This window comes from Pristis pectinata, chromosome 8 (assembly GCF_009764475.1).
Source record: "Pristis pectinata isolate sPriPec2 chromosome 8, sPriPec2.1.pri, whole genome shotgun sequence".
Lineage (NCBI taxonomy): Eukaryota > Metazoa > Chordata > Chondrichthyes > Rhinopristiformes > Pristidae > Pristis > Pristis pectinata.
Genome location: NC_067412.1, coordinates 54,074,413 through 54,089,339, shown reverse-complemented (window position 1 = coordinate 54,089,339; position 14,927 = coordinate 54,074,413). Strand labels below are relative to the sequence as shown.

The window sequence follows — 14,927 nt, the reverse complement described above, 5'->3', positions numbered from 1 at the left end:
TTTATATAACATCCCAGCGACTTGGTTATTTCCCGCTATAGTTTATCGTTATACGGTTTGCGCTCTTCACGAGGCTGTAACATGCTCAGAGGGAAACAATGTTGCAGTACACTCCAGATTCAGCAGGGAAGTTCTCTTACACCCACCTGGACATGGAGCTGAACACTCCGACCTTTATTTGTGACTGATGAGTAAGTCCCTGAGCTCCTGCTCCCTCACTGAACTTTACGATGATTCCAGCGTCGGAAGACTTCCAGATCTCCGCATTTCTGTGCATACATTCGGAAATCCTGGGAATGTGGTCAGTTTACCTCAGTCATGATGGATAATTATAGCGAATGTTGGAAACTTCCCTTCATTGCTCTTCAAAATCTCTGCTGTTGGCATGTTTTTTTATATTATGTTTACTCTGCCCAAGTGGACTACTTCCAATATTTTCCCTTTAATTATCTCAATTCATCTGAATAATAAAGTCACCCGGGATTATTTCATTACGTTTGATTCAACCCCACATTCCTTGAACAACCTTGGCCCAGCAGGATACCCGATGCTTTGGAGACTCTAGACTCAATTCCATCGATGATTTCTGTCCTTGCCGGTGCTTGTTTACTTACAAACCATTCTATTTCTGGATGTCCTGGGTCAAGATCCTAATGTTGCACTTTATTATCATATCTACAGGTCTTTTTTCACGATATATATTCCTCTGAACATCACTCCAACGTCCCTTTGTTCTTCTATGAACCAGAACACAAAAGTTCGTCATGTATTTTCTTCTCTCGTTTCCTCGCCCTGACAGCATCAACTCAATCATCCCCAGATTGGATTCCAGTCATTCCTTTGTGCTCTGCATGATATCCTCCTCTATCAATCTCACCGACATTTCTGGCATTATCAGAAAACTTGTTCACCATGGCCCCAGCTTTATGTTCTGATCATCCCTGCGGACCATAAACGGCGAGTGTCCAAGAGCTGAGCCCCACGGAACCCCACTGCACACAGCCCCACTGGTCACTAAAGTTCATAGAGAACACCACTCTTTGCCCATTTTAATCACGCTTGCCTCTATCCTTGGACCACCGTGTTTTAGTCGCCTGATAAACCTGCCTTGGAGTTTTTTATTTTGTTTTCAAACGTACATTTCATCAAATTATAATTCCACCATTGACCTTCCTCCCAAACAGTGTTCCCAAGTATTTCAACGAAGTTTGCAGGACACAATCTTCCCATAGTAAACTCATGCTGACCATTCCTAACTCATCTGAACCTTCTGAATGAAGGTGGTTATGTTTCTCAGAATGGATTCTAATAACTCCCTCGACTCTGATGTTAACCCCACTGGCCTGAAATTATTAAATTGATCCCACACTTTTTAAACAACACTACAACCTTAGCTCTTCCAAACCCTGTAACCAGGGAGGGTAGATCAGTGGTGCAACGTTTTAAGGCATTTGGTAAGTGATAAATAACGGAGTAGATCACCTGAGAACAAGCAGAAGTGTGTGTGGAGTTGGAGCCCTTGATTAACCTAAACAAAAATCACCCCTAGCCTGAACGTTGTCCACACATTTCTGCCCATTGCCACCGATTCCTTCATCCTCCGATGAATACTGTTTGGATTCAGCATTCACTGAAATCCCAGTGTTATCGGTGGTTCCCTCATTACCTGCAGGGAAGGGACTTCCTTCACAGTCTTGCTTCCTTCCTGCCCCTTCCATTACCTCTCTCCTCCTCCTCTTCCTCCTCTTCCTCCAGCACCTCACTTTCCTCAGTTGTTGACACGCACTGAATGTACAAAGTCATTTGTCAACCTTAGCAATGAATTATGACTCTCGTTTTGCCCGACACTTCAAGGTGATCTCAGGACGGTCCGGCAAAAAGAAGGGTTCATCGCAGTCTCTGTGGGTGACAACAGAACTTTCACATTTTGAGTTGCTTTCTCTGTGCATGGTTTTTGAATGTGCGAGGAGCCAGATCCTCTGATGACATTCGTTGTTCTGAAGCTGACAGGAATAGTTGAGGAAAACCTGGCCGGTAATGAATTCATGAGCAGGCTGCAGAGAAGCTTCTGGAGGATATGGATAGGCTAATGGATGAATAAGGGAATGGCAGGTAGCATATAATGTGGAAAATGTGATGTCACCCGCTTTGCTCAAAAAATAGAAAGAGAGTTACTTTTAATTTGTGAGAAGTTGCAAGGTGTCAGGGGTGGGAGGATCTGGGTGTCCATGAAAACAAATTACTTAAGTTAACGTGCAGATGCCGTGAGAAATTTTGAAGACAAGGGATATGTTGGTCTTCAATGTAAGTTGATTTAAGCACGTGTAAACGTGCCTACTGCATTATATAAGGCATGTTAGAATTGCAACTGGAATATTATGAACTTCTGATTTCATCAAACAATGAAGAACAAACCTGTGATAGGGGAGGTCTCAAAGGGATCACATATTACTCTTCTAAATTTAAGAGATTACCTGCCTTGTCCATTTAATCCCCCGTCAAAGGCCAATCCTCCCTTCTTCCCTATTCCGGACAGGTGGCTGGGATGAGGAGGGTTGTCCTTTGACGAAAGATTAGACGGATGGGACAGGTATCCTCATAAGTTTACAAGAATAACACGTGATTCCTTTAAACATACAAAACCCTAACGCAGCGGGAGAGGATGGGAACAGGGTGCAGAATGTTCTTCTGGTTCGGAAACAGGGCCTGGGGATTCAGGGATATGGGTTGAGTGGAGGAAAGTGGACAAAGATCCGCCATGATGTTATTGAATGATGGACGAGGGGCCGAATGGCTGATCCCTGCTGGTACTTTTCCTCCCACAACAATCGCCAAGAAACCCTTGTGAACCCGATAATCCCATGATGTGATGTAGATGGGCTTTACCCGCTGTGAGACCCCAGATTCTACAGACTTGATTCTGACATTCGGCCCATTATGGCTGCACTTTCATCGAATCAGCTTCGCCCTCTATTGGTCTCTCCATCTGCAGATTTTGCATACATTCGACATTCTGAGACAGCCTGCATCATGCTCAGTGTGCAAACATAAAACCCAAGAGATGCTGAGTCAAAGCAGCACGAGTAGCGCAAAACAAAAGGGTCCGAGATCAGCGTCGCAGCGTCTGCTCTCGGAGTTTGGGCCCATCACTGTCGCAATTCCCCCTTCCTGCTTGGCCTCCCCTGTCCTGGGAGCATCAACTCCTCCAAACAGGAATCTCCCCGAAAGTTCGCAGATCAGTGGTATTGAATGGCCAATGTCTTCTGGGGTCGTGGGGGAGGGGGGTGGGGAAATGAGAGTTATCAACCTGGTAGGTTACTGATATAAATGCTCTGTGATCTCTCGCCGACCTTGTGCATCCGGTTATGTCATACCGACATGCGAGAACATCTTTTGGTGCGGTACTCGGAGATGTGGTCTCAGAGTTTCGTGTATACATTGTTTCAGTTCCTGCAGCTGAGTTCCTACTGAGGCTACGCGTTGAGAAAATGTTCTGTTCACTGTCAGCTACAACGAGAGGTCACGAACTTTGTGGTTTTACATCTTAGCCTGCAAAACTGCCAGTTGCTCCGTCCGGACATAAAGCTCTGATTGCAAGGAAACTTTCCTATTGCTCCAGGTTCCGAGAGAGGTCCCTGCTGCGAGCGCATTGGGGGCTGGTGCACCTCCTTAACGCTGATGGAGCTCCTGTTGCCAGGTGAGGCAGTGGGTCTCCTAATCCTCCCTTTTAACGATCTTCAGAGGAGGGGGTCTTCACCCAGCCAGGCAAGCAATAATTTGGTGCATGAGAAAGAAGTACGGTCTGATGGGGGAGGGGGGGGACGGGTGGGGGAAGCGGAAAGCATTGCTATGGGCTATTTGTGGTCTGTGCATTAAAACATTGTTTGGGCCTTGGATTGTTCAAGGACTATTGAAGGAAACAAGACGACGTTGTGACACAGAGCGAGACCTTTATTCCTGCGGGGACTGAATTGGCTTTGTCACAGAGTGTTTTATTTCACGTTCCCAGTCCTACATATTATGAAACGATTAACCACATGGTAAAAAGAGCTATAACCAAAGTTGGTGTCTAACAGTTGATAACGATGTAAGGGTTGTATGAAGGTGAACCCGCACACTAATCGCACTTAACTGAATGCTATCGTGACGTTGAGAGCATTCATTTTCACTCACCGCTGGAATTCAGCAATTTTCCAGTTAGCCATGACTGGAGTGGTTGTTGCCAGTGAAACCATTCAGAGCAGGTTATTGTAGTTGAATGGGATCTTCCTTTGTACTGACTCTTCGGATGTCCGTTCACTACCGAGGAGAGTGTCCGTCACTCGCCCCACAATACCCGGCCCTCCAACCCCTGTGGGGAATGTCCGACGCTGAACGGATATTCCAGCCTTTGATGAGATGGTAATGGGGATACAACAATGAATTCCCTTCGTCCCCATCATCAGTACATCACTGGGAAAGGATCACCAAGTAGAAATGTGCCTGCTGTGTGTATGCTTACCGACGCACAAGGCCACATGTTGGACAGGTGATGTTGAAGTAACATGGATGGTACACACCACAACATGGTGCACTTCGGGTGGAGAGAGGCGTGGTTCCCACCACAACATGGTGAACTGGAGGCTTTACCGTCCAACACAAAGTGTGTGGATGATAGCAGGTTTTGTTTAGGTATTGTTGAGCAATAGTCGGCCAGACTCCTTGCTCTTGGAGATGCTTATTGCCTGGAGCATGGGATTCCAAAACTACTTGCCCTTTGTCATCCCAAGCCCAGATGAAGTCCGGGTCTATCTACGTGTTGTCATGTCACTTCACCTACTGGTGACTGGCGATTGGATTGAGACTTCATTGAAATCATAGTGTTATCAGTGACACCCCGACTCTCCAGCCGGAAGCAGGCTCCAGCATCATCCCTCCTTTCCTTTGCATTCTGCACCACTTCCTCCCTCTCGTCTTCCCGTTTGTCATCCATCTCCTTTCTCCAGCTACTGTAAGAGGAAGTGAAGAAGAAGAGAAAGGAAGTGTGAGGTTCGATGGGAATTGTGGGGTTTGATGGGATGCTGAACACGATCCTTCTGAACGGTGACTTTAACTTCAATTTACATGCCTCAGTTGCAGTGGTCGAAGCGACAAAATGTTAGACACGGTGTAAGAAGTAGATGGACCATATCTCGCAAGGTTCATCCGTCTTGGCAGTCCTGCCTGTGAAAGACGTCTGGCAATGATGGAGTCACATGATTCCTCCAGGGGACATGACTTTGACCCTGAGCATGCTCTTGTACTAATGAATGACTTTTTGGTCATTAAAAAAGCAAAAGTTAAAGAAATAAAGAAGCATGAAGAGCTCAAGATTATGAGGATAGTCTATATACGTTAAAGTATGCAGTTGATGCCTGTCTGGACCTTGGGGGCGGGAGGGGGGTGCTAGCAGTGCTGCCAAACACCTTGGACACAATGCTGCTTCCTCTTCACTGAAGTTAACGGAGACAAAGTTGTTCACTCTTGAACGAAGACTTCAGAGGCTGAGATGGCACATGGTGGAAAAGTCAAGTCATTCACTATAAAAGTCAGAATACAAAGCTGGAACATAGTTAACTTTGTAAGAAGTTATGAAATCTGATGTTCAAAGCCACTTGAATGTCCTTCTTCCTTAAATACATTAACTTAATATACAGCCGCAGCAAACAATTAAGGAGGTAACTGATTGGTTGCCCCTTATTATGTGTACGTTGGATGCAAGTGTAAAGAGGGTTTGCCGCACTTGCGCAGGGTTTACTGAAACCACATCTGGACAACTGCGTTCATTTGCCGCATCCATAACGCAACCAGTACAGCCTACGACGATTCGCAGACAATGGAGATTTAAGAGCAGGATTCGTAGGTTGAGTGGCCTGTCCGATGAGGAAAGATTGAGATATGTTCGCTGGCATTTAGAAGAACAAGAGGCAATCTCATTGATAACAGTATAATCATGGAAATGTTTAACAGTGTTGGTACTGAGAGGTTCCTCCTTCTGCCTGGAGAACTGAGAACTGGAGCTATGACCATGGTGGATGGTGTTAATTATATTGTCAGTGGGAAAGTTTATGAACCAGGAGTGAGCTAACTCCGTGTCCATTCTAAACCTTTGCAGGTGCCTTTCAGGGACAGCAGCACGTCTGGGCATGCTTACCGCAAGCCAAGCTGAGCACATATTCAGAAGTATCTGGATGTACTCTCAAAGAATTTCCCCTGTAATTATATTCGCTCATTTGCGTTTCTTGATAGCACATCATGATGGGAAACGATTCACTGTCCATACACACCCAACAGCCACGTGCGTTTGTGGTTTATAGGAAGAGTATAGACCTGAAAGTGAGATGTCCAACAATTTGTCAGTGTTACGGAATGAAGCAGAGATGAAATTTGACCACACGTCTGGGAGGTGCAGAAATGTGTTCCCAATGTCCCCGGATGAAATATGATCCATATGGAGCACGCTGTGTAATGAAGTGCGGGGATGAGGGATTTCCATCTTGAACTTAGACCGGAGAAGCTTGGGTTGGTCGCCTTGGGGTAAAGATTCAGAAGAGAAAGGATAGAACTGAGTGGGAGTGTGGAAAATTTAGAGTGGGTAAATAGGGGGAAACAGTTCCACTTGAAATGGGTCGAGGACCAGGGATAATACATATACAACGATGGGCAACAAATGTAAGAGGGATCTGAGAAAAAAGCTTTGGTGATACTGTAACTTGTAATGATCTGAAACTCACTGCCTGTTGGGATTGAAAGAGTCAGTCCGGGCTTTCTCCGGGACTTGGATGGGCACTAGAGGGACAACCATTTGCAGAGGTGTGCGGAGGGAGCAGGGGCTTGGACCGATGGCATTATTCTACAGATGGATGGGGTGGAGCCGATGGGTTTAGTGGCTTCCCTCTTTCTTTAACGATTCTATGATTTTCTTCTCAGAATGAACGTTATTTTGATCACATATGACATCAAGGAATAAGAACGTTACCAATTTTTGCCCTTGCGTCATCCCTAGGATTCTGATCCTTCGAGACTGCCAGGTAAAGAGCGTGTTCAGGAGCAGATCGAACACTGTAGTATTGTCTGGATCGAGGTTCGTGCCACCAATCGACCGTTGCAGGTGATGTAAAGAAAAAGAGGAACAGTCGAAATTCACCTTTGCCTTTCAGGGACAGTAGCACGTCTGGGCATGCTTACCACAGGGGGAAAGCATTGCACATGGATATGTCTACCACAAGGGGGCAGCACTTCGTCCGGCCATGTCCGCGACAAGAGGCGGCCACGCATCGAAATATGTCTGTCATTAGGGGTTCGCAGTGTCCCAGCGATACGTCCATCAAAAGGGGCAACATTTTTAAGGGTACATGTATTAGAAACAGAAATTAAGTGACTGCAGGCACTGAAATATGAACAATTGCGGGAAATTTGGAGAAAGCAGCATATGTGAAAAGAGAAACAGTCAGCCTTTCGGGGCTGGAACCTGTTTTTTTAGATGCTGAGATTTTCCAACATTTCCTGCTTTTATTTCAGTTTTGCAAACCGACGGGAATAAAGCAGAGGACCATGACAACACCAAATTATTATTCTCAAAAGAGTGGCATAGCTTTCCCGTGGATTACCAAAACAAAACGGATACCAAGGCTGGTGGCAAAGACTTCTCCATAGATATTAGACCTTGTATGTGAGTTGGTTTCAGCTTACATGCCTCAGCTTGACAATTCCCCGTTAAACATACAGGCACGCCAAACGCAACCTCATGAGTACAGGCATGCGTTCACACTCTGTTGGTGCCTCTGGAAAAGCGTTGAAGTGACGCGAGGGACCCACCTTGCAAATCGTAGATTAAGAGGACATAGTGTAATTTACACACGTACTGAAAGGTCATTGGATGAGATTATCAACAAACTGCAGGGAATATCAACAGGAAGCATCCGGCCAGTGAAAGGGATTTAGAGTCATAAACCACAAGAAAAGAACATGAGAAACTGTACCTGGGTAGGAGAGTTGGAAGGCAATATGACAGATAGAAGTGTATTATTGGCAAAGCTAGCCCAGCGGACTTTGCTGTACAGCTGCCCAAAAAAGTACAATGGTCTCACATCAATCAGGTTAAACTACAAAGACATCAAACGGACGTGTACGTTGTAAAGGTGGATTTCAGATTATGATGATCTGCCAACAACCATAGCACCAACAGCACTAGTGTCTGCCTCTCGGGCAGGAGGTATGACTTGATGGGAGATTTGTACCAGAGAACATCTGCAAATTTTGCAAGCATATATTGGCTCAAGGAATTAACCAGATCTGAGTAGTGTGGATGATGTAAAACAGCATAATCTACCCTACTCACACTAAATGTTGCTGGGACCATGCATAACAAACATTTATTCTGTTTTATTTCCACTGGAAAGAATGGATAGATAAGTAATGTTTCTGCTGGGAATTGTAAGGACTGAGATTGTTACTGCCAGAACTAATAGGTGCTTAGCAGCAGTCACTTACTCAGGGAGAATACTTGCAGTTGGAACTAACATATGTGCTGACGGTGGTAATGTCTACTCTGGGGAGGCGAATCTGGATGTGAGGAGTGTTTTGCTTTGGTCCACATGATAGAGATAAAAGAACGAAATGGATTTGTCTTAAATGTAGGTTGGTACAACAGATGGATAGCTCCCATAATATAGTACTTAAAATGTTGTACACCACAGCATTCACATTGACCACAGCTGCATGAGGAAATACAGTGTGGGAAAGTCAGATGTGGAACCTGTGGGACCTGTGAGACTGTATGAAGCCCATCCTTCTGGAAGTGAGGTTACAGTGTAGTGTTGGCCCAGCCAGAGTAAAATATATGAATACAGATATTATTGTGAGCAGCATGCATTTCGCAGCAAGAACAGGGAATGAAGGTGGGCGATGATAATGTAAACCAACAAAACTTAATGTATTCCATTTTTGTTTCAATATAAACTATAATTTTGTAAAAATATGTACTAGAAGAACAAAACACGTCATGGTTTTCTTGAAGCTTGGTGCAGCCAATGCAAAGTCTTTGTGGAGAAGCATTGGAGTCGAAGGTCCTGCTGTCACTGGACACAGAGGGGCTGGGTCCTATGTAACAGCTGCACAAATTATTGAAGGGTATATTGTTCAAATAGACCACATGTGGGGCATTGGTGCTTTGTAGTAGAATGTACTAACCTGATGACTCTACAAACGAAAAAAAATAACAACACCCTTATACGTTCATGGTGTTGTCATTTTTTTTTCATTTGTAGAGTCATCAGGTTAGTACATTCTACTACAAAGCACCAATGACCCACATGTGGTCTCTTTGAACAATATACCCTTCAATTGTTAGTGCGGCTGTTTCATAGGACCCAGCCCCTCTGTACTCAGTGGCAGCAGGACCTTCGACTCCAATGCATCTACACAAAGACTTTGCATTGGCTGCACCAAGCTTCAGTACATCCATCAGCATGTACACCTACAGCCTGGAAGGTGCCAGCCAGCAGAATTCCCTTACCCACATCTCATTACTTTGGGACATACTTTGGGCAGGCATTGTGCGTCTTTCCCTGTGTTGATGATCTTCCACCAGCATTTGGTGTTTGCCATGCAGTGCATCCCTAAGAATGGCCAGTAAATAAGGGTACTCTGGTAAATCCTTGCCAAGAACCCTTGCATCCCTTTCCAGACCTTCCTTGCAAATGCACAGTCCACAAAGAGGTGGACGATCATCTCATCCTTATTGCAGCATCTCGAGGACGACGGGCATTGGGGATGAGATTCCAACCCTGCAGGAAGGATCTGACGAGGAGGGCTCTTCTCACTGCCATCCAGGTGAGGTCTTGGTGCCCTTGCATTATCAAAGATTGAGCAGATCTATGACAAAGTTATTTACTTCCATACAGTGTTATCTGAATACTCCCCAGTCCTCCACTCACTTCATTAATACACAGACCCACTCTGTCTCGTGGTCCCACTTGCATACAAAGAGCTTGTGAAACACCTTGAGCCAGTGCACCTTCCATAATACATCACAAAACTTCGAGTCATAGAGTTATACAGCATAGAAACAGGCCATTCGACCCACTGCCTCTATACCTATCTAAAGTCATACCACTTGCCTGTGTTAACTCCACATCCTTCTATGTTCTGCTGATTCCAGCATCTGTCCAGATGCCCCTTAACTGTTGATACTGTTCCTGCCTCCAGCACCTCCTTTGGCAGCTCATTCCAGATACCAACCACTCTTTGTGTGTAAAATTATACCCCTCAGAACCCTTTTAAAACTTCTCCCTTACATGTTAATTCTATGCGAACTGGATGGAGACGCCCCTACCATGGCAAGCGGACTCTGGCTATCTACCCAGTCTATGCCTCTCATAATTTTATATAATGTTATTTTGCAACCCCTTTTGCTCCATGGAAAACAACCCAACCTATCCAAGCTCTCCTCTTTACTCAACCTCTCCAATCCAGGCAATATCCTTGTGAATATGTTCTGCAATGTCTCCAGCTTAATCACGTCTCTCCGGCAGTGAGCCAACTAGAATTGTACATACTACTCCAAGTGCGTCCTAACCAACATTTTCTCTACCTATAACATGGCATCCCATCTCAATGTCTTGGCCCATGAAGGTCAGCATACCATAGGCCTACTCTACCACACTGTCTACCTGTGTTGCCACTTTCAGGAAAATATGTATTTGTATTCCAAGGTCTGTCATTTCAATAACATTCCCCAGGGGCCTTATTTACTGTGCATGTCCTTCCCTGTTTAGCCTTCCAAAATGCATCATTTCACACTTGCCTGAGTTAAATTCCATCAACATTTCCCTTGTCCACTTTCCCATTTGACCCATTCTCAGTTTGCCAGTTTTCCACTGGACCAGTTAGACTCTTTTCAATGCCCTGTATCAGCTAATCATTCTGTTGGACCTTGAGACCTAGCTGTCTGTTAATGGTAACAGTAACTTCAGCTCACATGGATTTCCCGCTAACTCTCCTCCTAAGACAACTGACTTGGCAATCAGTCAATTGTGTTTCTTCTAATTTCTACAGATCATTAATTCTGCCTGCAGTTTTCTTGAAATTTGCCCTAAATTTGTCCCCCAAAATCTCAACCATGGCGATGGATTAATACAAACGCCTCCCTCTGGACAGCATTATCAGCCCACGAGTCCACAAATTGCCTTATTTAATTTGTCCTTTGTCATAAATATATTGTTTTGAGTTTCTCAGATGATTGTCATCTAGTAGGACTATAGAGAGTCAGTATGGATTTATGAAAGCAAAATCATGTTTGTCAAAACTATTATATTTTGATGATATGACTCAGAGAATAGATAATGGGAACCAAGAGATATGATATTTCTATATTTACAGAGGCTTTTAATAGGGTTTCAGCCATGGGGTCAGTCAACAATACCGGAGCACATGGAATGACAAGTGAAACATGGACATGACTTGAGAAATGCTGAGTGGACAGAAACACAGAAGAAGTGCCTAGTGGGTAAAGTAAGGATTGGTTCAGCACCCTCAGCAATATCAATGATTTGCTTCAGAGGACCAAATGTCATATTTCCAAGTTTTTTGGTGGAACTACACAAGAGGGTTGTGAGTAGGGAAGTGAATATAACAATGCATCAGAGGAAATCACCAATAGAATATAATGTGAAATAACCTGGTCCTTCTCTGTGGTGCACAAATAGAAAAGATGAAAATTTTTAGATGGTGTGAGGTGGAGTAATGTTGATGCTTGAAGTGACCTTGATATCCTGTACATTAATTACTGAAAGCCAGAATGCAAGGGAAGCAAGCTGTACTGAGGTCCAATGGTGCAGGTCTTTTCTCCTCCAAAGTATTTGATGTAGTCCTGCATTAAAGATATATTACTGCATTTATATAGAATGTTGGTGAGACTGCAGCTTGAATATTATGCACAGCTGTTTTCTACTTGACTAAGAAGGGATGGACTTGTTGCAAGGAAGTACAATGAATATTCACTACAAAGCTTCCAGGAATGGTGAATGGAGAAGACATTGAATCAATTGGAACTGCGTTCTATGACGTTCGAAGAATGAGAGATCTCAGTCAAATGTATGAGATTTTCACAATATTTAACAGGCTGGCTGCAGGTATATTGTTTCTTCTGGGTGAGGAGTATAGAACTGGAGCTTAGTCTCAGAACAAGGGGTAGGCTGTTTAGGACTGTGATGAGGAGAAACTTCTTCACATAGAGTATAGCGAATGTTTGGAACTCTCTACCATGGAGGGATGTGGAGTCTCCATCATTCAGTTCATTCAAAATAGAGACTGATAGATTTAGAATATCACGGGAATCAAGGAATATGGGGATAGTACAGGAAAATGGCACTCAGGTAGAAGATCATGATGAATGGTGGAGCAAGCTCGAAAGGCCAGATGGCCAAATCCTGTTCTTAATTCTAATCTTCTGAGCTAACTTGCTTTCTGAGATGGAGAGAAAATGTCAGGTTAGTGAAGAGAAAATATGGACCATCTGAACGTGAGAGCAGGGCGGAATTTGGCAGCAGAGGGAACGAAGTTTTCTTTTTTTCCCCAATGCATGGAGCAGCAGCAATACTATCATCAGTGTTCTTGAAAAAAAAGAATTGTGGAGGGGCCTAGATAGGATTTAAAGACTTTTCCAAGTATCCAACAAAGAGGCAGTGGTACCTTGGAGCCATGTGAATATCCATGGCTACACGTTCGACTTGGATAAAATGAGGGGAGTTGAAGGAGAAGCTGTTCAATGTAAGAACGATTTCAGCCAGGTGAAGGAGAGTGGCAGTGGAGGGAGAATGGTTGGGTTCCTGTAAAAGAACGAAATGAAGGGCTGTTGGATATAGGAACATAAAAACATAGAACATAGCTGATTAGGTTGTACAAAACATGAGCCGACTCTGTCACCCAACATAATCATGGCTGACCCTCCTGCTTTTCCAATACACTGTGATGCCTTTTATGTCTGGAAGACTCCCTTTCTCCTTAAATATATTCAGAAATGTGGCCTCCAAATTAGAGAACTCCACAGGTTCAAAACTCTATGAGTGCAGAAATTTATTCTCAGCTCTGCATTAATGACCCATCCCTTAGTCTGAGACTGGAAACCTTGGTTCCAGGCTGCCAAGCCAAGGCAAGCATCCTGTCTGCACCTACTCCATCAGGTACTGCCAGTTTTTTTTTTGATGTTTCAATTAGATCTCCTCTCATTAATCTAAACCTCACTGAATTAAGGCTTAGTCAACACAGTATGTTCTCATATAGCATCATCCCAATAATCAACCTTATGAACCTTCTCTGCACTCTATCAATGGGAACTGTTTTCTTCATGTAAAGAGATGAGAACAGCACACAGTACTCGAGGAGTGGTTTCATCAAGGTGTATAATTGTAGGAAGACATGATAGGTCCTGTTCTCAAATCCTCATCGTACAACAAACAATGGTCTACTTGACTTATTACCCATTTACTATACCTGTATGCTTGCTTTCAATGACCTACAAGGATTGTGTGATGTACAACAAAATTTTCCAATCCATCACCATGCACATAATACACTGTCTTCTTTTTTTGAAGTGGATAACATCTACATTACAATGCATCTGATATACATCTGCCTACTCCATCAACTTACGTGAAGCACAATCGCACCTCATTGCAAGCTTATCTCGAGAGAGGCTATACAGTTTTGGCCTGTATTCCTTGGAGTTCAGAAAAATGAGAGGTGCCCTTATTCAAACATATAAAATTCTATGGGGACTTGATAGGGTAGATGTTGAGATATTTTCACTAGGAGGAGAGGTACAAACAAAAGAACATAGTTACAAAATAAGGGGCCGTTTATTTTAAAATGAAGTGCAGGAAATAGTATTCTCTAAGAGTAGATGGGAGCTGTAGTAAATTTACTAGATGTAGTGAATTTTTGGAAATCTCTGCCTGGGGAGTGGGGTGATAGAGTCCAGATCCTTAGATATATTAAAGGTGGAGATAGATAAATATTTGAAAGATCAAAGAATTGAGGGTTGAGGGGACCTGGCACAGAAGAGGAGTTGAGGCCAGCATAGATCAGCCATGATCATATTGAATGGTGGGGCAGGCTTAAGGGGCCTGGTCTATTCCTGCTCTGCTCCTATTTTCTTTTGTTCTTGTGTCTTCACGTCTCACAGTTCCAAGTGGTTCAGTGTTGTTGGCAAACTTAGGAATATTACATGTATTTGCCCTGTTCAAACAATTGATGTATATTGTGAAATACTTGTGGTAGCCCACTTAGTACTGTCTGCTACCCTAAGAAAGCCTGTTTATCCTTACACTGTTTCCTTTCTGTCAATAAGTTTTCAGCCTATGTCACATATTGTGCCCAATCCCATGAGCTTTAATTTTGTTCAGGTAACCTAAGAAGTGGACTTCAATGAAAACCTTCTGAAAATCTAGAAATGCTACATCCATTTCTTCTGCTTTTATCTATTTTGTCATTTATGCCTTCAAAAAAGTCCAATCAGTTTGTGAAAGCCAACATGTCTTTCATAAATCTACGTTGACTAATGTCGAATCCCGTCGACATTTTCTGAGTGTTCTGTCATCACGTCCTTTATAATAGGCTCAAGCATTTTCCATACCACTGATGTTAGGCGAACCAACTTGTAGTCCTTTATATTATCTTCCCTTTGTTTTATAAATAAGGGCTTTACATTCACCATCCTCCAAGAACTTCAGGGGTCACCCCATAATTTATAGAATTTTGTAAGTTGACAAACATTATATCCGCTCTTTTTGTGGCTATCTTGCAATACACTCAGATGCATATTGTTGGATTATGCAGGCCACCCTGCTGTGGAATGGAAGTATAGAGGGAATGGGTGTGCGTTCTAGAGATGAGCTGGTTGGGAACAG

The 14,927-nt window shown here is 43.7% G+C and overlaps 1 protein-coding gene across 3 annotated transcripts in view; it reads left to right on the top strand.

Annotated features, from left to right (window-relative positions):
• The first annotated feature begins 3,529 nt into the window (after positions 1-3,529).
• The window catches only part of LOC127573423 (interferon-inducible GTPase 5-like), a 33,929-nt gene continuing 22,531 nt past the window's right edge, over positions 3,530-14,927 (top strand). For 2 of the 3 annotated variants that reach the window (XR_007956775.1, XM_052021630.1), the window contains exons 1-3: positions 3,530-3,697; positions 6,134-6,233; positions 7,025-7,129. Coding sequence is in view for 1 of the 3 variants with exons in the window: in XM_052021630.1 (XP_051877590.1) it covers positions 3,679-3,697; positions 6,134-6,233; positions 7,025-7,129 (224 nt within the window). In the remaining 2 variants the exon portion in view is untranslated. The remainder of the gene's footprint in view (positions 3,698-6,133; positions 6,234-7,024; positions 7,130-14,927) is intronic. The other variant, XM_052021631.1, reaches the window with a different exon arrangement.